Raw genomic sequence first — 23662 nt, 5'->3', positions numbered from 1 at the left:
GGTATTATGGTATAGTAGGAAGAATGCTGGATGTGGAGCCAGGAAGGTCTAGTTCAAATTCTGCCGTAGACGCTTACTGGCTGTGAGAACTTAGGGAAGTCACTTAACTTCTCTGACCCTCAGTTTCCTCTTCTATAAAATTAGGGGGTTGGATTCAATCACTTCTAAAATCTCATTCTTATCTATATCAATGATCCCATGGTGTGAGTACTCCTAACATCAACCAAAATGATAAGTTGTAGGTTCTCTCTTAATTGCTATGGCTCCAAAATTCATCTCCTCATGGCTAGACTCCTTCCTGGTCAGGCTGCTTTCTCCACTTAGCTGGGATGGTTCTTGGATGACAAGAGGTACTGTCTATTTCTAGTACTATACTAAAAAGCCTGTCTAGTTTGTAATTCGTTTTTCACAGAAATATCTCCCAAGAGCCCAGGGTTGCATCATGATATGATGAAGAATCAGAGTGAGACATTAGTAAGGGAATTTTAATATTAGATTAAGAAAAAAATTTAGTAAGGGGCTACTGTACAAAAAAAAAAGAAATTCTAACATGCTTTCAAGACCAATACCATACATTTTTGTAGTGTTCGTGGGTGGGGGTTGTCAGTGTCGCTGCTTTCATGAATAATTGATATGAAAAAGTTTCCAACTAGAGTCTGGAGGTTGGATTGAAAGAAATATTTTCCTTTCTATGTTGCAGTGCCATGGTTCCCAAGAACAATCCAAGAGCTTGATAGGTTTGCCAACCAGATTCTCAGCTATGGGGCTGAACTGGATGCAGATCACCCAGTAAGTTGAACATCTCCCCCCTTTCTTTCCTCCCTCCTCCCTCCTTTCCTCCCTCCTCCCTCCTTTCCTTCCTTCCTTCCTTCCTTCCTTCCTTCCTTCCTTCCTTCCTTCCTTCCTTCCTTCCTTCCTTCCTTCCTTCCTTCCTCCCTCCTCTCTCTTCTTTCTTTTTTCCACCCCTCCTTCCCTCTCTTTCTCTCTTCCTTCTTTCTTTTTTCCTTCTCTCTCTTCCTTTCTTCTTTTACCTCTCCTTCCTTCCCTCTCTCCCTTGTTTCTTTCCTTCCTTCCTTCCTCCATTCTTTCCAAATTTTATCTCTTTGCACCACTTTTTCTTCATTTGTAAATGAGGGGTTCAGCTTTCCATCACTACCAAATGCTTTCTCTTTGAAAAGACTCTGACTCAGGGTAGTATTATAAAGTGAACTCTATGGGTGCTTAGAGAGATGGGTGTGACTAAAAAGAAAGGGGGTTAATGGACTTACTCTGGCAACCTCAAGTATTTTCTTCTTAAGGGAGAGCAGCCCCAGAAGGCCTGGGTTCAGATCCTGACTCTACCAATTACTACTTCCAAGAATTTACCTCTTTGGACCTCATTTTTCCTACCTGTAAAGTGAAAGGGTTGGACTGTATGACCTCTAAGGTCCTTTACAGATAGAAATTTATAATTCAATAAAATTCAAAAGCTCATCTAGGCCTCTAGGATATGGAGACCCATCAACAAGGAAAAAAGGGTTGCTTTGAGTGTCCTGAGATGTGGGTGTGATGTATGTATGTGTGTGTGTTGGTTCAAATGCACCATGTCTCTTGTAAATATATTGTTAACCTGTTTGCTGATATATCTGTGAGTTAGAAGGGATCTTAGAGGTTAATCAGTCAGCCAGTTAGCATTGAAGCCCCCAAGAAGTGGCAGGCACTGAAGACCCTAGATAAAAGAATCAGTCTTGCAATTTACCTATCGGGAAGCTTTCATTTTATTTAGGGAGACAAAAGGCACAAATGTAAGTATACGCAAAATAAATACAAGGTAGTTTTAAGGAAGAGGGCACTAGATGCTGGGGAAAAACCAAGCAAGGCTTCATGTGGAACAGGGGCTCTTAATCTGGGATCCATAGTCCATCAAGAGATGTCAGGGGGTCCGTGAATTTGAATATGAAAAATAACTACTTTATTTTTGCTAAATTATAAGTGAAATTTGGGCCACTAGGTGGCACTGCAGAGGATAGAGCATCGTCTCGGAATCAGGAAGACTCCTCTTCCTGGTTTCAAATCCAGGCTCAGACACTTACTAGCTATGTGACCCTGGGCAAGTCACTTAACCCTGTTTGCCTCAATTTCCTCATCTGTAAAATGAGCAGGAGAAAGAAATGGCAAACCGCTCCAGTATCTCTGCCAAATGGAGTCACAAAGAGTCAGATATGACTGAAATGACTCAACAACTAAGTGAAATTTAATACTGCCTTCTTATTTAAAAACATTACTCTGAGAAAGAAGTCCATCCATTTCGCCATAGTTGTCCATGGCACAAAAAAGTTTTGGAATCTTTGATATGGAAAGTGGGACTTGAGTTGATCTTTTGTTTGTTTTCATTCTTTTATTTTCAAATTGTTTAAAACACTTAAAAATAACCTCCTTTGTTCTGACTGCTTCCAGATTTCTTAACATTTACTTAAGCAAGCAAAGGGTCACGTTTCTGTCATCCAACAGAGGGAAACAACTTGGAGAAGGGGGAAAATGCTTAAGTCAGCCCTGAAAATGAGTCTAGAAACTCAGCTTTTTCATTTATAGTCACAGTCTGATGATGAGTCTCCAAATGAGGTTTTAGCTCAGTGAATGCATAGAACCACCCAGCATAGCTTTCCTAGGATTCCTTATCTCAAGATAGGTTGCTCACAAATACTCAGAATGTTGTGAAGGTCAGAGTTGGTGCAGTGGCAGACAAAGAGCCAGTGGTATGTTAGTCAACAAGCATTTGTTATGTACCTACTGTGTCTAGGCACTGTGCTAAGCATCAGGATACAAAGAAAGGCAAAAGACCTGCGCTCTGAAGGAACTCAGTCTAATGGAAGAGATAACATGCAAGCAACTATATACAAATAAGCTACAGACAAGAGAAATTTGGGGTACTGAATGGAGGGAAAGAGTTAAGACTAAAGGGGGCTGGGAAAGGCATCTCGCAAAAGGTGAGACATTAACAGACACTTGAACAAAGAAGCCAGGGAAGCCAGGAGGTAGAGAGGAAGAAGGAGAGAGCTCCAGGCATGAGGGACAGCTGGCACAAATGCTGGGAGTTGAGAGTATGAGGAACAGCAAGGTCAGTGTGCCTTGATCGTAGGTTCTTTATCCAGTGGCCAATGGCAAAGTTGATAATTCTTGTCTTCCAGGAGAGGAATAAAAGGAGAACAGCTAAGAGTGAGAATTCTACCAGTCCCTGGGCATGATGGGCACTTTTTAGTCAACTTAGTGAGAAGTCTCTCTATCCTTTAATTTGTATGAAGTTCTTGATGGGGAAGGAAAGCCTGACCCGATCTAAACCTTGCCTTGATTTGATATCTTTGATAGATCAATCAATCAATAAACATTTATTAAGCACCCACTATGTGCCAAGCACTGCATAAGTTTGAGAACTAGAAGGGACCTTGGAGTTTAACCAATCCAACTCCTCCCTTCATTTTTTTTTATATGAGAAAAATGTGGCCCAGAGATAGGACAGAACTTGCTGGTCCAAGCTCATTCAAAGCCTATATTCCATTCAGTCTTATCCAAATCCTACCCTTCCTCAGTTTCTTCACATGTCAAAATGAGAGGGTTGGACCTGAAGGCCTATGAAGTCCTTTCCAGCCTTGGAACAATGTTCCTATGATCTCATCGCCCACTGTACTGCACAATTGGTCTGAACCCCAACTCTTGTCTGGGGTAACTTTTGCTTCTGGTTCCCAGCTCCCCTAAATACCTCAGTTTGCTCCCCATCTCACAATCTCATCCTCTAGATTCTAGAGTCTAGAATATCCTTCCTCACTTGTTGGGGTGGATTGGAAAATTGTCAAGGACCCCTAAGCCATATTTTCCTCTGGTTACCTTCATGTTACCCAGGTACAGATGTGGTCAGTTGTAAATCTGGTTAGCCCTTCTTAAAAAAATATCCAGCTAGCATCTCTGACTTCCCTGGCCTCTAAGGACCATGAATATTTTATTGTAAAAAATAAAATTTATCAGGTACACTGATTCCCTCCACAAAGAGTAGGCAGCAGGCTCATTGTGTTCCTGTGATTTGTTTAAATTGGGTCCTGGGAACGAAGTCCAAGGACAAGGCAAACCCCTTTGGGTGTTTCTCAGCATCCCCTGAGCCCCCTCATACAAGAACATGTGGCCCTGGATTTAATGTGTGAGATGGAAACAAACCCTAGCCTGGGAAGCAGGAATGTTCTTTCCAAAAGGACCCCCTGTTCTGAGATTTCTGTTGTGTTGAATATGATCTCTGTTCCTGCCCCCACCCTGCCCCCACCCCTCCACTGACCCCTGAGTCTTGGCAGCTGGAGCTGGAAGATGACTTATATTTCATATTGGGGCCACCAGGCCAGTCACTTGGAGAGGGGTTTGTTTTCTGGATGGAGGGTAAAGAGCTCTCCCAGCCTTCCCATCCCTCCTGACCCAGTGTGAGAAATGAAATGGAAAGAGAAGAGAGTAACTCTCCCTTTGCCAAGTCCTGTTCTAGATGTCAGAGGCTTAGGATGGGGGAGCTTAGAGAGGCTCTAGTTGAAGCCTCTTCTTTTACAGATGAGGAAACTGAGGCCCAGAGCAGTTAGTGATTGTTAAGAACAAAGGTAAAGATTAGACCAGGTTCTCTAATACCCATTTCAGCCTTCTTTCCACTATACCACAGACTCATAGCATCAGAGTCAGAAGATACTTTGTGGGCCATATTATCTAATCCTTGTCTGCATGAGATATACCTTCTCGCATATTTCCAGGTAGTGATCATCAGGTCTTTACCTGAAGACCCCTGGTAATGGAATTATGCCCTCTCAAGGAGGCTCATTCTGCCTTTGGAGAACTCTCCCACCTAGGCAGTTTAATTGACATCAAGGCTCAATCAGACTCTTTGCATCCTCATTCTCAAGGCAGCTAGGTGGTGCAATGGAGAGAGGGAAAGATATGGAAGCAGGGAGTCCTGAGTTTGAATCCTGCCCCAAACACCTAGTTCAGTTTCCTCATCGTTGGGGGTTGGGGTGACACATAATAATAACACCTACCTCCCAGGACTGTTGTGAGGGCCAAATGAGTTTCCACACAAAAAGGCTTTACAAACCTTAAAGTCCATATAAACGCTAGTAGCTATAATGTTCCTTGTTCTGCAGATAAAAGCTAGTTTGTCTTTCATATGATGGCCTTTGGAATTCTTGAAGAGCTGTCACATCTTTGCCTCATTCTAGGGGGTTGCTCGCTTTTCCTCTCTGCTCTGCCTCACCTCTGGTTTTCCCTTCTCTTGGCTACAAATGCCCATTCCTTTCCTCTGATCCTCATAGTGTGAAGGCTCTTCACTATCCTGATTGCCCTCCCTTGGACAATCTCCAGGTGATCACTGTCCTTCCCAAGTTGTGGGGCCCAGAACTGAACACAAAACTCCAAACCAGGTCAGGGAAGCGGGACCATCACCTCCTTTGTTCATAATACTGCACTTCACTTAAATCAGCTTAATTTGGGGCGGGGAGGATGCCTTATCCCATTGTTGGTTCTTATCGAGCCCAGTTCTACCAAGCCCCAACCTGTCCATGACTCCCATGAAATGGTAAAGTCGACCTTGCACTATACAATCACTTTGAATGCTTTCAATCAGTCGATCAACAACCATTTCTTATACTTCTAGTACTATCAAGCCATGAGCATGTAAGTGATAATTCTGTGTGTACAAAAAACAATGGCAGTGAAGGAAAAAAAAATTTTTATGCACACATGCATACACACAAGCACCCTTAAGGTGAAATGGGCACCTTCATATTCTTAACAACAATGGGCATTTCAAGCATCATATGGCATTATTATAGGATTGCAAGGTTTCCAAAGCTTTTTGCATACATTATCTCATTTAAACTTCCTGACGACACTGGGTGGTAGGTATTATAGGGACCATTGTTCCCATTTTACAGATGAGTACAGAAAGATGATGACTTACTTGAGATCTTATAGCTTCTAAGAGTAGGAGGTGAGATGTGAACCCAAGTCTTCCTAATTCCATGTCTACCTCTCTATCTACTATAACAGAGGTGTCAAAATACAAAGCCCAGCAGGGTCCCCAGCATTCCTGAGTGTGGTCTGAACCAGACTAAAACATAATTGAGAAGCATTATAAAACAAATAAACAAATAATCAATGATGAAATATAAATAAATAACATATACAATGTGATAGAATATAATAATAAATAATAAAATAAAATAAACATAGATAATATTACATTTTAATGCTGTCAATATGCGTCCTGAGGGATCCTTATGTACTGTTCTATTTGAGTTCAACACCATAGCACTACCTCAGACTTCCACTTTTATTGTCTGGATAAAAATTTGGATTAAAAATTTAGCTACCATATGTATGTATCTAGAGTGGGAACCTAATTCTTAGATGTAATTGTAGCAACAAGTCATTAAAATAACAAGATAATGGGATATTATTTTTACCTTTCATGAACAAATGTCACCTCTGGCTATTGTTAGGGGTTTAATTTTGTCCTGCACTAAAGCAGAGCTGCCTAGTTCATATGGATGATGGGACCCTTTGTCTTGGCCACATTAATAAGGTAAGCTAACAAACACAGTTGGGGCAGCCAAGTGGCACAGTGGATAGAGTGCCAGGCCAGGAGTCAGGAAGACTCATGTTCTTGAATTCAAATCTGGCCTCAGACACTTAATAGCTGTGTGACTCTGGGCGAGTCAATTTACCCTGCTTGCCTCAGTTTCCTCATCTGTAAAATGAGCCAGAGAAGGAAATGGCAAACCACTCCAATATCTTTGCTAAGAAAACTCCAAATGGGGTCACAAAGAGTTGGACACAGCTAAATAGCAACACCAGAGAATATCTATTTCCACCTAACGGGGCAGAGAGAATTGTTCCCCCACCAACCCTCCCTTTTCTTATTTTAAAGGCAGGGCTGGGGAAGTTTGATTGGTTGTTCAGTTTCCTCCATAATGAAATTTGTAGAATTGTTTGTGATGATTATGGCAAAAAACTTTTAGGGGTGGGTGTGTGTGTGTGTGTGTGTGTGTGTGTGTGTGTGTGTGTGTGTGTGTGTGTTTAAATCATGTTGCATCTTACTGCAATATGCTTGCTCCCTTCCTCCCCCCTCCTTCCCCAACAATTTATTTTCCTGTCAAAATATACTGAGTTTCGTGCTGTGCAGTCCAAATTGCCGCTATTAGTTTAATTGAGATGGAGCAATTATAAATAAATCCCATGCAGTGCCTGCTGAAATTGCCGCTATTAGTTTAAATGGTGACAGGGTGATTAGTCATTCACCAAGTATAGCTAACTCCCTTCTTATTGCAGCCCCTGTGGGTGACAGAAGACCTGGGGTCCCATAGAAGCATAATAGTCATCCTGCTGACCAAAGGAAAGGGCAAATCAGGCCCAGAGAGGAAACTAAATGGGAGCATGAGAACTGGCTTCAAGGATCTGAAGGGCTGTTATAGGGAAGAAACTTGCCGGGCTTGAGCCCCAAAGGGCAGAATGAGGAACACAGCATGGCAACTGTCATGAGGCCCATGTTGACTTGTCAAAAAACCTTCCTAGCGGTGCGAGCTGTCCATAGTAGAATAGGCTGACTCTGGAGCTGGTGGGTTCCCAGAAAAGCTTAGGTGGCAACACTTTGGGGATTGATATAAAGGGGATCCTTGGTCACAATAGTTAGACTCAATAGTCTCTGACATCACTCCCAACTCTAATTATCTGCAATTCTATGATAGGCTCAGGGCTGGAATTCTGGTTAGTCCCACAGAAGTACAACAGCACAGACAAAAATGACCACGGTAAGGTGAGAAGGGGAAATAGAGGGGCAATCCTACTTTTTGTCTACTCATATTCACCTCTGAAATAATCAATTATCATAGTATTTAGAAATAGAAGGGACCTCTCAGACCATCCTCACAGATAAGGAAACTGAGGCTAAGAGAGGTAAAGTCACTTAACTAGGATCATGTGGTTAGTGAGTGACAAAGGGGGAGTTTGAACCCTGGTCCTTTGACTATAAATCCATTGCGGTCTTCTCATTGCATGGCGCTACATTGATGTCTAATAAATATGGGAAGGGAAGGCAAGGGAATGGGAAGGGGGAAAGTCAAGATGGAAGGGAAGGGAAGAGGGAAGAGAAGGAAAGGAGGAAGGGAGAAGGGAGAAGGGAAGGGGAAGGGAGAGAGAAGGTAAAAAGGAAGGGAAGGAAAGGAAGGAAAGGAAAGGTCATCAGAACCAAGGACATTAAACCTTTCACTCTACTGAAGCCCCCAAATTCAACTCTCCTCTTGTAAAGATTGCACTTCATTCTCAACTAAACCTGGTGGTTATTCTCAGTTCTGCACATCAGTCATAGAATTCTGGGACTGGAAAAGACTTTAGAGATCATTTGGTCCTCATTTCACAGAGGAAGAAACTGAGGCCCAGACAATGATTGTGCTGAGGACACCAGGTGAACAAAGAGCAGAGGTGAGGATGGAACTCTGGTGCAGTACACCATACTTGTCAGAGAACAGAGGTGGGGAGGAAGTATGGTGGTATGGTTAAAAAAAAAAAAACAAAAAAACCCCCACAGATGCTGACCTCAGAGGATTCTGAGTTCAAATCCCATCTCAGATACCTACCAGATGTGTGACCCTAGAAAAGTCATTTCCTTTCCCTGTGCCTCAGTTTCCTCATCTGTAAAATGAGGGGGTTAGACTAGACAGCCTCTGAGGTCCTTTCTGGTTCTAGGTCTATAATTTGTTTAGCTCTTTGGGCCTCAGTTTCCTTCACTGTAAAAATGAGTGGGTTGGGCTGGATGAGCTCGATGGTCCCTTCCAACTCTAGATCTATGATCCTATAACCTCTCTGGGCCTCAGTTTTCTCCTCTGTAGTATAAAGCAGTCTCTGATATTCCCTACCAGCCCTAAGTCTACAATTCTATGATCCCATGAACTTGTTTGAAGGGGTCATTCAATGTGTGTGTGTGTGTGTGTGTGTGTGTGTGTGTGTGTGCACGCGCACATGCTCACGTGTATGTGTTGGGGAGGTGCCTTCCAAAAGTTGAAAAACATCTTCTGAAACATCAAACCATCCACTGTCACAAGAGGCCTCTCCAAGGGGGCCCTGCTGGAATAAACAATTTCACAACGTCCCCCTCCTGGGACATTTGGTTCTTCCTGCATTGTGTGAAGTGTCCTGATGGTCCAAGGTGCAGCTTGTCCATTTCCTTCTGTGGCCATAACTTTTAAAATGAAAATAACATTGAACTCCAAAACTGGTTGCTTTGTCCTTGAATGACCCCAGATTTCTGAAGTAAGAAGCATCCACAAAAGACCTGCCAGAGAACCTGCTAGGGACAGGCACTTTCTAGCCATCATTACCCATTAAATTTATTGAGCCAGAGTCTTCCATGTTTCAGTAACTGGACACAGTGATGATCTGGAAGGGTTGGTATAGCCCAAGGTAGGATCACACAATTGTAAATTTAGGGCTGGAAGGGGACCTTGATGGTCATCTAGCCCCACCCCTTCTCATTTAACAGAGGGGGACACAAAGTCCAGAGAGGGGAAGTTGATTGCCCAAGGTCATACAAATGAAACAGGATTCGTACCCAGGTCTTACGAGTACAGATTGAGTTCTCTTTCCCTTGGATGTACTATGATAACAAAATTGTCATGTTAAGGTTCCAGGTCTTATCCAGGGCAAAACCTTTTAGACTCTTAAGGAGAAGGGACCTCAGAGGACATCTAGACTAGTCCTTAACATGAATTCCCTCTAGAACATGCCTAGTAAGTGTTCATCCAGCCTTTCTCTGAAGGACCTCTACTGAGGCAGAACCCACTATCTCCTGGGGCAGCTTACTATGTATGCACAGTTTTGATCTTTGGGTGGCTTTTCATTTTGTGAGACCCAATCTGCCACTCTACAACTTCCACCATGTGTCAATCAACAAGCACCTACTATGTGCCAGGGACCATATTAAGCAATGGGCATGGAAAGAAAAGCAAAAGACTGTCCCTGCTCTCAAGGAACTCAGATGACATGCAAACAGCTGCATATAGAAATGATAAAGACTGGGCTAAGTCGGGCGTATTCAGCAGAGGGGAGGCTCTAGCATTAAGGGTAATCAGAAAAGATTTCTTACAGAAGGTCAGACTTCCTCTAAGGCTCTAGGGAAGCTGGGAAGCAGAGATGAGGGAGGAAAGAGTCCTAGACACAGTGGACAGCCAATAAGAACGTTCTGAGTCAGGGGATGGAGCGTAGTGTTCAAGGAACAGCTAGGAAGCTAGTGTGGCTGGATCACAGAATTTATGGGGGTTTGGGTAAGTAAGGTGTAGAAAAGCCAGAAAGGTCAGAGGGGACCAGGTTATGGAAGACTATGAAAGCCAAACAGGATTGTTATATTTCATCGTGGGGGCAATAGGAAAGCTACTGGAGTTCATTGAATGGGAGAGCTGGACATGGTCAGACCCAGGCTTTAAGGAGATCACTTTGACAGCTGAACGGAGGATGGAGTGGAGTGGGAAGAGACTTGAGGCAGACAGATCCACCAGTAGCTATTGTAATAATCCAGGTGTGAGGGGCTGAGGGGCTGAGCCAGGTGGGTAGCAGTTTCAAAGGAGAGGAGGGGACATATTTAGGAGACATTTAAAGTTAGAAATGACAAAACTTGTGGATTGATTTTGGGGAAAGAGAGAGAGAGGGTGAAGAGGCAAGGATGACATCTTTGAGTCCAGGGAACTGGAAGGATGGTGGTTGTCCCTAGTTCTGCTCTCTAGCACCAAGCAGACCAATTTTGTTGTTCAGTTGTTTTACAGTCATTTCCAACTCTCCTTGACCCCATTTGGGGTTTTCCTGGCAAAGATCCTGGAGTGGTTTGCCATTTCCTTTTCTAGCTCATTTTATAAATGAGGAAACTGAGGCAAACAGGATGAAGTGACTTGCCCAGGGTCACACAGCTAGTAAGTGTCTGAGGCCAGATTTGAACTCAGGAAGATGTTTCTTTCTGCCTAATTCCAGGCCCAGTGCTCTATCCACTGCAGTGCCACCCAGACCAAGACATCTCTTACATCCTTTAAGTGAGTCTGTTCCTCTCTGGGTTAGGTATCCCCAGCTCCTTTACTTGATTCTCATGTAGCATGAGGCCCTTCATCCCTCTGCTTGCTTCAGTCTGGGCCTCTTCCAGCTTTGCAGTTCCCATCCTAAAATACTGCACTTATAACTAAGACTTTGGTTAAAACTCACTAGAGAGCATTCCAGACTTGGGAAGAGCCTATTCAAAGACATAATGCTGAGAGTTGTAATGCTGTGTACTAATATGGCATCCACTCCTTCTTTCTCTCTTTGGGTTGGCTCCATTATCCTAAACTACCTTCATGTTGGCAGGTTTGGATTCCAGCTACAGCCATTCATCTACTATTTAAACTCTCTGCCTTTCAGTTTCTCTGTCTGTCTCCCTCCCTCCCTCCTCTTTATCTGTTTCTTCCCCTCTCCTCTCCTCTTCCCTCTCCTTCCTCTCCTCTCCTCTCCTCTCCTCTCCTCTCCTCCTCTCCTCTCCTCTCCTCTCCTCTCCTCTCCTCTCCTCTCCTCTCCTCTCCCTCACTTTTATTAATTTAGTTTTAGTTATCAACAATCACTTTGACAAGCTTTTGAGTTTTAAATTTTTCTTCCCCTCCCTCCCTATCTCCCTCCCCAAGATGGCATGCAATCTGATATAGGCTCTACCTATCTCTCTGTCTCTCTGTCTCTCTCTCTGTCTCTCTGTCTCTCTGTCCTCTCTCTCTCTCTGTCTCTCTCTCTTTCTATGCCCTACTTGACACTTGATCATACTATTTCTTCCCAAATGTTTCTGAGAAACATGGAATCAGAGGACTTGGTTCAAATCTCAGCTTGGCTACTCACTACCTGTGTGGTCTTGGACAAGCCACTTCATCTCTCTCTGGGCCTCAGTTTCCTTAATTGTAAAAAGCTGGGTTGGAAGGCCTTTGAGGTTCTTTGAAGCTCTCGAACTATGATCCTGTAATCCTAAACATGATGCTTTTTCTCCTTAGGGCTTTAAAGATCCCGTGTATCGGGCCAGGCGGAAGCAATTTGCCGACATTGCCTACAACTACAGACAGTAAGTGTCCCTCACCTCCCAGCTGGGGAAGAAAGGAAAGCAAACCCCAAAGGCTCTCCTCCCCCACCTCTAATTTTGCTGGATTGAGAAATGATTGCCTAGAGACTGTATCCTTTCCTTTTTTTCTGTGTGGGTGTCCAAACCCTGGGCTACCAGCATTTATCAAAAAATTGCCAGAAGACAAAAAGAAATTGCCCCCAGTGCTATTGAGCCTGCTCTCTCTCCTCTCAGCTTTGTTGGATAATTGCAGAAGCTTTGTCTTCTATAACTACAAAGGGCTCTAGCTTGAATCAGCCCTCTCTGGTCTCCCCCACATCTTTCAATGGGGAATACCAAGGAGGGGAGAGAATCATTTACATGAAAGAGAGGTCTCTATTCTGGGCATCAAATAATGAATCCCTTGTGGTCTCAGGGTAAACTAGGACTCAATGCCCTACTTTCATCCACCTAACCCATATGCCCTGCACAAATTTAGGGTGGGATTTGTTTTGGGGAGAGTGGAGGGGGAGTAGGAGTGGGGGTTTCTCTGCCTTCCCTGCTCATTCCAGCTAAAAGAAAATGGAGAGAAGGAAAAAACTTGATCTTCGGTATTTTATTGTGGGTGGTCATAGGATCACAGATTTAGAGCTAGAAGGGTACTTAGAGGTCATCAAATCCATCCTCCCTTATTTTCCAGATGAGGAAACTGAGACACAGAGAGATTAAATTATTTTCCCAAGGTCACAGCCAGTAGATATCTGAGAATGGATTTGGGCTCATCTTCCTGACTTCAAATCCTAGACACCATATTTCACCACATAATTGTTGGTACTGCCTAGTTTTTTTCAGTCTAAAATTGGCTTATAACCTTTCATCAAGTAATCATCACATGGTATAATTCTGCTTGTCATGCTGCTTAAAAGGTAAACAGAGTCGCAATGTATTCACCAGTGGCATATGGATACACACTTAACTCTCGAGCATTGTGAGCCTTGAGGCTAGAATTCTCAGAGCACTGGCATTGTCAGTATTTAATTTTAATATATATGCATGAGTATTCTGTGCATCCTAATATTGCATCAAAGACAGTTTAGTAATAAATGATTTTTAAGTAATACCAGCACAATTTTTTTAAAAAAGAGTTTCACATAATAATCACACCCCACTTTTTTGCAAAAAAATTTGGCATAAAATCTGCAATGATTATGTGGTGAAATATGGTATACTTTCTACCCACCTGATCTAAGAATTATCTACTAGGATCATAGCTATAAGAAGGTGCCTCGGAAGCCAATCCCCTCATTACAGTTGAGGAAACTGAGGCCCATGGAGGTTGTGACTTTATCCAAGATTTTAAAGGTAGTAAATAAGAGGTAAGACTTGAACCTAGGACCTTGGACTCTGTATCCACTGTACCACACTGCTTTTGAGCTGGGCATTGAGGATACAAAGAGACAGTCTGCTCTTGAGGAGTTACATTCTCCTTGGAAGATGCATCATTGAAGAGAAGAGAGAGCTCTAATGAATAAAGAGACCAAGAAAGGTTTTCTGCCTGAAGTGGCACCAGAAGTGAGTTGAAAGCAGCTAAAGGTTCCGAGAGAGAGAGAGGGAGGAAGAGGCACACTCCAAGACAGGGAAGGAGAGGTGAAAGGCACATAGATCAGGGGTGAAATGCTGAGCTGAAGAAAGACAAGCAGGCCAGTTTGATTAGGTGTACGGTACAGAGGTCAAATTCTGGCCTACAGAATATTAATGGCTTGCAAAAGCCCTTAGGGCAGCCCACATTAGATTAAAATGTAACTGGGAAATATTTAACAAAAGAAATAAATATACAATACAACAGAGATAATGTTAATTTGTGGTTTTCTAAGTCAATGTGCAGCCAGCAGGGAACCATTTGTATTTGAGTTTGGTACCACTGCTTGTAAAGTGTATAGGGAGTGGGGAGAGCAAGGAGAGAAAAGACTAGAAAGGTAGATGGGAACCAGATTGTTATTGTTCAGTCATTTTTCAGTCATGTCTGACTCTTCATGACCCCATTTTGGGGTTTTCTTCGGAAAGATACTGCAATGGTTTGCCATTTCCTTCTCCAGCTCATTTTATAGATGAGGAAACTGAGGCAAGCAGGGTTAAGTGACTTGCCCAGGGTCACCCAGCTAGTAAGTATCTAAGGACAGATTTGAACTCAGGAAGATGAGTCTTCTTGAACCCGAGTGTTCCTGACTGAGTTCAGATTTCTAGTCACTATTCCAGGGCTGCCTTGCTAAAAAGACAAAATTTCTCACAATTAGAGATGTCTGAAAATGCATATGTCTACAGAGAGTTCCCATCCTTGGGGGCCTACAATTGGATGTATAATTCTCAGTGATACAGTGAGTAGGATTCACGCTCTGAGTCATAATTGACCTCTGAGGTCCATTTCTTAAGGGTTTTAGATTTCTGTACGGTTTCTATAACCAATATTTATTAAGCACCTACTATATGCCAGGTATTGTGCTAAGCTTGGGAAATACAGCATGAAAAAATAGGCAAAAGACAGTCTTTGCCCTCAAGAAGTTCATAATTTAATGAGGAGAGACAATAAGAAAATCAACATATACAAGCAAACCACAGGTAGGATAAATAGGAAATTATTAACACATCTTGGTCTCAGCTTTAAGAGAAAAAAATTACAATCTGCCTCTTATAAAAATGGAGAAAAGAAGGGGAAAAAAGGAAATCTGGTTTCACTGAGGAGCCTGATACAGGTTTTCCTTCTATTGAAAATATACCAAAGACCTCATTTTGATTGAGTTGTGATAGATGACTTTGTATCCCTAAGATGGGGGCTTGTGACGGATACTTTGGGCTGCTGCTCAGCCATCATGTCAAGGAATTCTCTTCCCAGAATCAAAGCTGACCACTGCAGAGCACTCATGGATTGTCTCCCTCTCAATTCTTAAGCACGAGATAAACACTCTCTCCCTTTCTGCCACCGCTCTCCACCTCAAATGGCATCATAGGTCACAGAATGTGAGAGCTGAGATCGGTGAGTAGCATTGCCTCCTTTTGCAGATACAAAAGATGCCAGGAATCACACTCCACCCCAAACACCCTGGTCTACTCAGGACCCAAGGGAATTTCTCCTATGACCAGACAGCCATGCTGAAAAAGACTGAGACTTATCTTGTCTGACAGTTAGTATTCCCACTTTTAGAAAAGGGCTGAAGATTGATGATATTGTCTCTGCTTGAGGAACCAGTTCATTCTTCCTTTTCTTATTTAAAAATGTATACAGTTATTATTTATTTTAACACTATTTTCTTTTTAAATTTTGAGTTCCAGCTTCTCTCCCTCCCAGTCCTCCCTCACCCAATGAGAAGGCAAACAATAAAGATATCAATTATGCATGTGAAACCACGCAAAACATTTCCATATCAGCTATATCACAAAAAAGCAAACAAATTGAGAGAGAAGTATACTTCAATTTGCACTCAGAGTTCATCTGTTCTCACTATGGAGGTGAACAGCATTTTTTTCATCATGAATTCTTTGGAATTGTCTTGGATCATCATGTTAATCAGAGTAGCCATGTCTTTCATAGTTGATCATCATTACAACATTTCTATTACTATGCACAATGATCTCCCAGTTCTTCTCACTTCACTTTGCATCAGTTCATTTAGGTCTTGCCATGGTTTTCTTAAACCACTTCCCTTGTCATTTCTCATAGCACAAAAGTATTCCATCACATTCACATACCACAACTTGTTCAGCCATTCCCCAATTGATGGGCATCCCCTCAACAACCAAATTCTTTGCCACCACCAAAAGAACTACTATAACTATTTTTGTATGTATAGGCCCTTTTCCTTTATTTTTGATCTCTTTGGGATACATATCTAGTTTTAGTATTGCTGGATCAAAGGATATACATAGTTTTATAGTCCTTTGGGCATAGTTACAAATTATTCTCCTGAATGGTTGGACCAGTTCACTACTCCACTAACAATTCATTAGTGTACCTATTTTCCCTCATTCTCTCCAGCATTTATCATTTCTAATAGGTGTGAGGTGGTACCTCAGAGTTGATTTAATTTGCCTTTGTCTAATCAATACTGATTTAGAGCATTTTTTCATATGACTATAGGTAGCTTTGATTTCATCTTCTGAAAGCTACTTGTTCATAGCCTTTGACCATTTATCAATTGGGAAATGTCTCTTCATAAATTTGACTCAGTTCTCTAAATATTTGAGAAATGAAGTCTTTATCAGAGAAACTTGCTGTAAAATTTGTTAATATTACTTCATTGTCTATGGTACCTTTTAGCAAAATATAGTTTCCCTGATTATCTCTTTCAATTAGGTCTAATTCTACTTTTACTTTGTCTGAGGTCATAATCACTGTCCCTCTCCTCTTTACTTCAGCTGAAGTGTAATAGCCTCTGCTCCAGCCCTTCATTTCAACTCTGTGTGTCTTTCTGTCCCAAGTGTATCTCTTGTACAAAACATATTTTTGGATTCTGATTTCCTATCTATTCTTCTAGTTGCTTCCATTCTATGGGTTAGCTCATCCCATTCACATTCACAGTTAGGATCACTAACTGCATTTCCTTCCATCCCATTTTCCTCTGTTTCTCTCTCTCTCTCTCTCTCTCTCTCTCTCTCTCTCTCTCTCTCTCTCTCTCTCTCTCTCTCTCTCTCTCTCTCTCTCTCTTTCTCTCTCTTTCCCTCTCCCTCCCTCTCCCTCTCCCTCCCTCTCCCTCTCCCTCTCCCTCTCCCTCCCTCTCCCTCTCCCTCTCCCTCCCTATCTCCCTTTTTATCCTGTCCCTCCTCAAAAGTCTGTCTTGCTTTGGAACATTGCTTATCCAATCTGCCCCCTTTTCATCTCCCCCCCATCTCTTATCTTCTTCCCCTTTTGTCTCCCTATGGGGTAAGAAAGATTTCTATACCCAACTGTGTGTGTGTGTGTGTGTGTGTGTGTGTGTGTGTCTTTCCTCTTTGAACCAATTCTGATGAGAGTGTTGCTCAAGTATTGCCTGCCACCACCTGCCCCATTTCCCCCTTTACTATAAAAGCTCGTCCTTGTGTGCCTCCTTTAGCTGAGAAAATTTGTCCCATTCTACTTCTCCCTTCTCCCAGTGCATTCCTCTTTCTCACCCATACATTCTTTTTTGGGGGATAACCCCAAAATAATTGACTCAAACCCATGTCCTTTCTCTATGCAGACTCCTTCTAACTGCCCTAATAATGATAAAGTTAAATCTTCACATATAGGAATCATTCTTCTTTTAAATAAGTTGAACTGCCCAGACCTGACTATGGATAGATGATTATTTCTAATATCCTTCCAGATTATTTTGTCGGAGTCATGGAGCATGGACAGGTGTCTCTAGTGCTTAACATACCTATTTTAAGAAATAGATTTTTTTTTTTGCATTTTTAAACCCCTACAACTTCTTGGTGAAACAACTGTTACACATAGCAAACATAATAGAGTGGACAAGGTACTGGATTGAGAATCAGGAGGATCTGGGTTCAAATTCTGTCTCAGATACTTACTAGTTGTGTGACCCTGGACAAATTACTTAAACTTTTGATAGCCCAGTTTCTTCATCTGTAAAGTGAGTTGGAGGTAGACTCAGTAGTCTCTATGATTCCTTACAGCTCTATCTATGATCTTATGATGCCACCATGGTCTGATGGAAAGCATTAGTCTTAGATTCATGAAATTTTGGATTTAAGTTTTCAGCTCATAATTCTACCACTTAGTAGCTGTCTGATCTTGCACAAGTGACAGCCTTTCTGGTCCTCAGTTTCCTTATTTTTATTATTGGTAATAACACTGTCTTGAAATCCCTTCTAGGCCTGGGTCTATGATTCTATCATCTCCTGTTAAGACTGTCTTTATCCTCAGACCCATATCTCTATTTTCTACATCTTTGTTCCAGTGGGCAGCCTATCCCAAGAGTTGAGTACACAGATGAAGAGAAGAAAACATGGGGCGTGGTGTTCAAGACCCTGAAGTCTTTATATAAAACTCATGCCTGCTATGAGCACAATCACATCTTCCCTCTTCTGGAAAAATATTGTGGTTTCCAGGAAGACAATATTCCACAGCTCGAGGATGTTTCTCAGTTTCTACAAAGTAAGTTTACCTACTACTTAAGATCTAGGTGAGACATCTTCTTCTAGGAAAGTCATTGTATTTGCATAATTTTAGTTGTTGAATTTCATGATTATCCCTACCTCTGGTATCCTCCCATCCTATACTTGCGTGTGTGTGTAAGACAGAGAGACAAAGACAGAGAGAGAAGGAAGGAGAGAGGAAGAGAGAGGGGGGGAAGGGAGAAAAAGAGAGAGGGGGAGAGAGAGAGAGAGAGAGAGAGAGAGAGAGAGAGAGAGAGAGAGAGAGAGAGAGAGAGAGGAAAAGAGGGAGGGAGGAGGGAGGGGAGAGGACAGAGACAGAGAGAAGGTAGGAGGAAGAGAGACAGAGACATAGAGAGGGTAGGAGGGGAGAGAGAGAGGGGGAGAGAGATACAGAGAGAAGGAAAGAGTGAGAGAAAGGGAGAAGGGTGGAGGGAGGGAGGGGGAGGAGACATGGATTCAAATCTTAGTTCTGCTTCTTACTAGCCACATGACCATGGCAAGCCTTTAAACTTTCTTGACCTCAATGTCTTCCTCTGTTAAATGATAATTATATACTTCTTCCATTTTCTCTATAATATCAATATTATCTATAAGGTCTAAGTTGCCCCAGACTGAAGGGGATAATGCCCACGTAGAAGAGGCATCACAACTTAGTAAACAGGCCCCTAGTTTTAGAGATAGGAAGACCTAGGTTTAAATCCCATCTCAGACACTTGCCAGCTATGTGGTCCTGGATACTCCCTGAACAAACCAGTGACCTTCTCTGCATCTTCCATTTCCTTAACTATAGAATAGGGCATTGGACTTGATGGACTTGATGGACTTGATGCCTCTAGGGTCTTTCGTAGTTCTCAATAAAGTGCTCTGCAAACTATAAAGTGCAATGTTTTGTGACTTTGTGAATGTGTAGGAAGAAGCTGATGGGGAGGGCTGGGCCTGTGCTTTCCTTAGTATAGGGAATTCCCAAGGAAGAAACTCTCTCCACTAATGCAGATTAACCATGCATCTATATTTTATAGTTTTAAAGAGCTGTCTGGAGGCACTGGCAAGTTAAGGGCTATCAAGCTGCTACATGCCATAAGAGGGACTCAGACCCATGACTTCTTAGCTCTCAGGCCTTCTTTCCACAATGCTGTGCTGCCTTGTGAATCAAGGGCGATCCTTCCTGTTTAGCTGACAAAGGGGACCTGGAAGACTTGGCCTTTGGGTAGCTGACTGATTGGAAAATGTTATTTACCTCATTTTTTAGGTGCTCATTTTTGGTCTTCTCCCTAACTAGCACCCATGGGTTTTCAAGTTGGGTTCCTAGGGAGTTGATTAATCTCAGGTTGAAATATGCAGTCTTTCAGTATGTATTCCTGCTACTATAGATCACAAGCCCCCACTGATGCACTTCCCACTAATAATCAGATGACAGATACATGCAGCTCTTAGCAAAGTCATTTGTTTATATGGCGTAGTAAGATCAAGAGTTACAAAATGCTCCCTCCCAGAAATATGAGGTGTACTCTCCCACTGATACACATGGTTTCTGTGGGAACTTAGAGACAGTGGTAACGAGGCACCATATGTAGGGAACACATGAGCCAGGCTTTGGTATTCTTCTGATACTCAAAGTTTTTTCTCTTGTGTAAAGTCTACATAAAGCTTCCCCCTGAATGTGGCATCTCTGCTGGGTAAGTTGCTCCTGTGGGTCCCCAGGGTCTGTTCTTCATAACGTGATTCTTAATGACCAGGGATAACTGCAGCCATGTGCTGGAGCCACCTCTGATCCAAGAGCTGATTGCTAAATTTTCATTATAAGCATTTATAACTAAGAAATCAGCCAACTCTATATGTCAGGGCTTGATTTGTTTTGTTAATTATCTAGACTTAAAAACGTGTCCAACATACAATTGCCCCTCAACAAACAGTTGTTTTACATATATCAGCACATCCCTGGATGACTCTTTTTAGTCTCTGTTGTTTAGTCATTTTCAGTCATGTCTGCCTGTCCACAACCCCATTTGGGGTTTTCTTGGCAAAGATACTGGAGTGGTTCAACATTTCCTTCTCCTGCTCATTTTGCAGATGAAGAAATTGAGGCAAACAGGGTTAATTGACTTGCCCAGGGTCACACAGCTAGTAAGTGTCTGAGGCTAGATTTGCACTCAGGTTTTCCTGACTCCAGGCCCAGCACTCTATCCAGTGTGCCACCTAGCCACTTCCTTTCTTTGTTGTCAGAGATCCCACTCCTTGAAGATGCCTCTGGCCTCAAGTGACTACTTCTTTATATCCATGTTTGTCTGGGGTCGCTACTCCTTGTATTGTCTTCCAAACCTGTAACATCATTTGGCATATCCATTAAGTGCTTTTTCAGATACATTAGATGCAGGAATTGTTCTTTAAATTTATTCTTATTATCAATTAATCTGATTCACTTCATTTATTCCATTATTTGCTACTTCAATCAAAAATTTTACTCTTTGGGTAGTATTGTATCATGTTCCACAAAATGTTCCTTAATTTCTGTGTGTGTTTCTCTGTGAAACTCTTTTAATTAATATATTTGTTACTTAACTCAATTTATGATTTAGTTTATCCTTTGAGACACCTTCAATCCTGTCCCTGGATGTTTTGACTTTCATTACGGAGGGAATTTTATCTCTTAGGTCTCTCATATTACAAAGGGTAACTTTGTGTTGTAATTTTAAATTTTATTATGCAATATTCTGATCAGGAGTAAAGATGGTAGAAGGCACAGGCCTAGCAAGTCTGACTTGGGTAGAAGCTGGAGCTATTACTGCCAGGGAGTATTCCAGGTAGAAAGCTTTGCTCTGGCTCAGGAATGTGAGTAGATCTAGGTGTCTTCTCTGATCCAGTTGGAGGAATAGAGAGTTAGGGAGAAACTGAGAATATCCTCAGCTTTAAGAAGTGAAGAATCCTCTCTACATTAATGTAGGTATGGGTTGAGGTAAAAATATTCCACTGCTTTCAACATCTTGTCAGGTACTCTTTCAGTAAGATGAAGGAATAGGGGTGTAAGGACTGAGCTTACTGCTTTCTGCCTCTGTGTGAGGCAGATTTCAACAAAATAGTAGGAAGGATAGTTCTTTAAAAAAACTGCTTTGCCCTTTACTAATTATACAATATATATGAATTTTTCACATACAAATATGAATGACACATGATCTTTTCTAACTTTAAAAGAAATAATAAAATTAATTTTAAAATTATGAAAATTCCATATGTCAATCTTTATAGAACGTAGTCAAAGCAGTGTCTAGAATCAAGTTTGTATTTTTAAATGACTATATTAATAGAGAAAAGATAAAATGGGTGCAAGAAAAAGGGCAAAATAGTAGTATAGAATACGGTAAAAAGAGATTATAAAAAAGAGCAAAAAATAGAAAATTTAAAACCACAACAATTGATAAATAGAACCAAGAGGTTTTTAAAAATATATCAATAAAAGTGACAAAGCATTTATAAATGATAAAAAGATGAAATGCAAATAAGCAAAAATATAATGGAAAAATCATGGCAACAAAAACTAAAGAAATTGAGAATTTAAAAAAAATATTGGTATTTTATTAACGATGCAAATCATTGCCTATTCATAATGGATGCCTGGTCAAAGGATATGAAAGGACAATTTATTTAAAAAGAAACACAAATTGTCAATAATTACTTCAAAAAAACCTCAACCTCACTAATCATCAAAGAAATGCAAATGAAAATAAATTTGAGGTACCACCTGATATCCATCCAATTTGCAAAAATGATAAAAAGCAATGAAACTCACAACTTAGCGGGGTTATAGAAAAAAGTATCTTTATTAATTTTTGATGAAATTGCCCAACAGAATATCATTAAATAGCAATGCACAATAAAAGTTACCAAAAAAAAATCTCTTTGACCCGATAATTCCATTTTTTAGAAACATAACTTGAAAGTGTTCTCAAAAACATATACACACAAATCTGCTCAATATTTTTTCATGACAACCTTAGTTCTATTAGAAAAAATTTGGAGGCCACTCTAAAGGAATAGTTAAGTTGTGATAATAATCACGTTATAGCAATGTGGATAATATGAAGACATGTGGAAAGGTCTTTATGAAATAGGGCAAAGAAAAATGTGGAGAAGATTAACCCTCCCTCTTTTGGAAATATTAATAAAGCATTAAAATTTACCCTAGTCTGAAGTCTTTGGACTAAACCAAAAAAGAAACCTTTACCGGTCATTAACTATCAATTCTGAAATGCCTTGCTCTCTTCTCTTCTGAGAGATTTTTGCTCTTGTCTTGTTAACACTCTCATTAAGACATTTCTTCCACATACACACATAAATGGAATAAGAACAGAGTATATACATACACACACTCATATAATACATATACACACATACATGCCCTCACACACATACACACGCACACACATATACTTACACACATACTGAATATATAAGAGCAAACATGAATAATAAAGAAAACATGATTGAAGGTTCCTGCTGGAGGTCTAGAGGGATTGCATGATATTGGCATGATATTTTGTGCAGTGAAATTCACTTATTTAGATGTAAATTGCTGCAAAACAAGTTTGATTGGTTTTTATAAATAACTCGTTAAAGTAATAAATGCTATTAAAGAAGAAAAAGGTCAATTTAAGAGACACTGGGAAAGCCTTCCCCAATCTCCAAGTGTATCTCTTGTCTGCCTTTGATGCTGAGATCAGAATTTCTATTATAACTTAATTACTTTAGTTTAAGACCTTGTTTCCTGTGAAAACATGAACACCAGAAAAAGTAAATGAGAAGGAAGAACACTGGATTTGGACTCATTTGACCTGGGTTCAAATCACATCTCTACCACTTATTACTTCTGTGACCTTGGGCAAATTATTTAATCCCTCTGGGTCTTTTTTTAAAATCTGTAATATTTTTGTTGTCGTTTAGTCATGTCTGACTCTCCATGACCCCATTTAGGATTTTCTTGGCAAAGATACTGGAGTGGTTTGCCATTTCCTTCTCCGGTTCATTTTACAGATAAGGAAACTGAGGCAAACAGGGTTCACACAGCTAGTGTCTGACATCAGATTTGAACTCAGGCCCGGTGCTCTTTCCACCACACCACCTAGCTAAACCTATATGAGAGCAATAATATATAAATATATACATATGTATACATACATGCATATATCACCACATACACACAGATATACACAGATACATATATACGGCGGTATATAAATACCACCATTCTAACAGGGTTGTTTTGAGGACAGTGCTTGATAAATCTTGAGAGAGAGAAGTAAGGTGGTACAGTAGAAACAGCAGTGACTTGGGGGACATCAGACCTAGGTTCACATCCTGTCTCTTCCTGTTGTTGCCTGTATGGCCTTGGACAAGTCGTTTAATTTCTCTAGTTTTCAGTTTCCTCATCTGTAAAATGAGCTGGAGAAGGAA

General features: G+C 41.2%; 1 protein-coding gene across 1 annotated transcript in view; it reads left to right on the top strand.

Moving 5' to 3' along the window:
• Positions 1 to 23662, top strand: part of PAH (phenylalanine hydroxylase) — a 69432-nt gene that overhangs the window by 34487 nt on the left and 11283 nt on the right. The window contains exons 4-6 of the mRNA XM_020982365.2: positions 701 to 789; positions 12042 to 12109; positions 18019 to 18215. Of these exons, the coding sequence (XP_020838024.1) occupies positions 701 to 789; positions 12042 to 12109; positions 18019 to 18215 (354 nt within the window). The remainder of the gene's footprint in view (positions 1 to 700; positions 790 to 12041; positions 12110 to 18018; positions 18216 to 23662) is intronic.

The sequence above is a fragment of the Phascolarctos cinereus genome, unplaced genomic scaffold, assembly GCF_003287225.1.
Source record: "Phascolarctos cinereus isolate Bilbo 61053 unplaced genomic scaffold, phaCin_HiC Scaffold_1;HRSCAF=81, whole genome shotgun sequence".
Lineage (NCBI taxonomy): Eukaryota > Metazoa > Chordata > Mammalia > Diprotodontia > Phascolarctidae > Phascolarctos > Phascolarctos cinereus.
The sequence above is the reverse complement of the archived record's forward strand: the minus strand, read 5'-3'. Positions and strand labels throughout refer to the sequence as shown.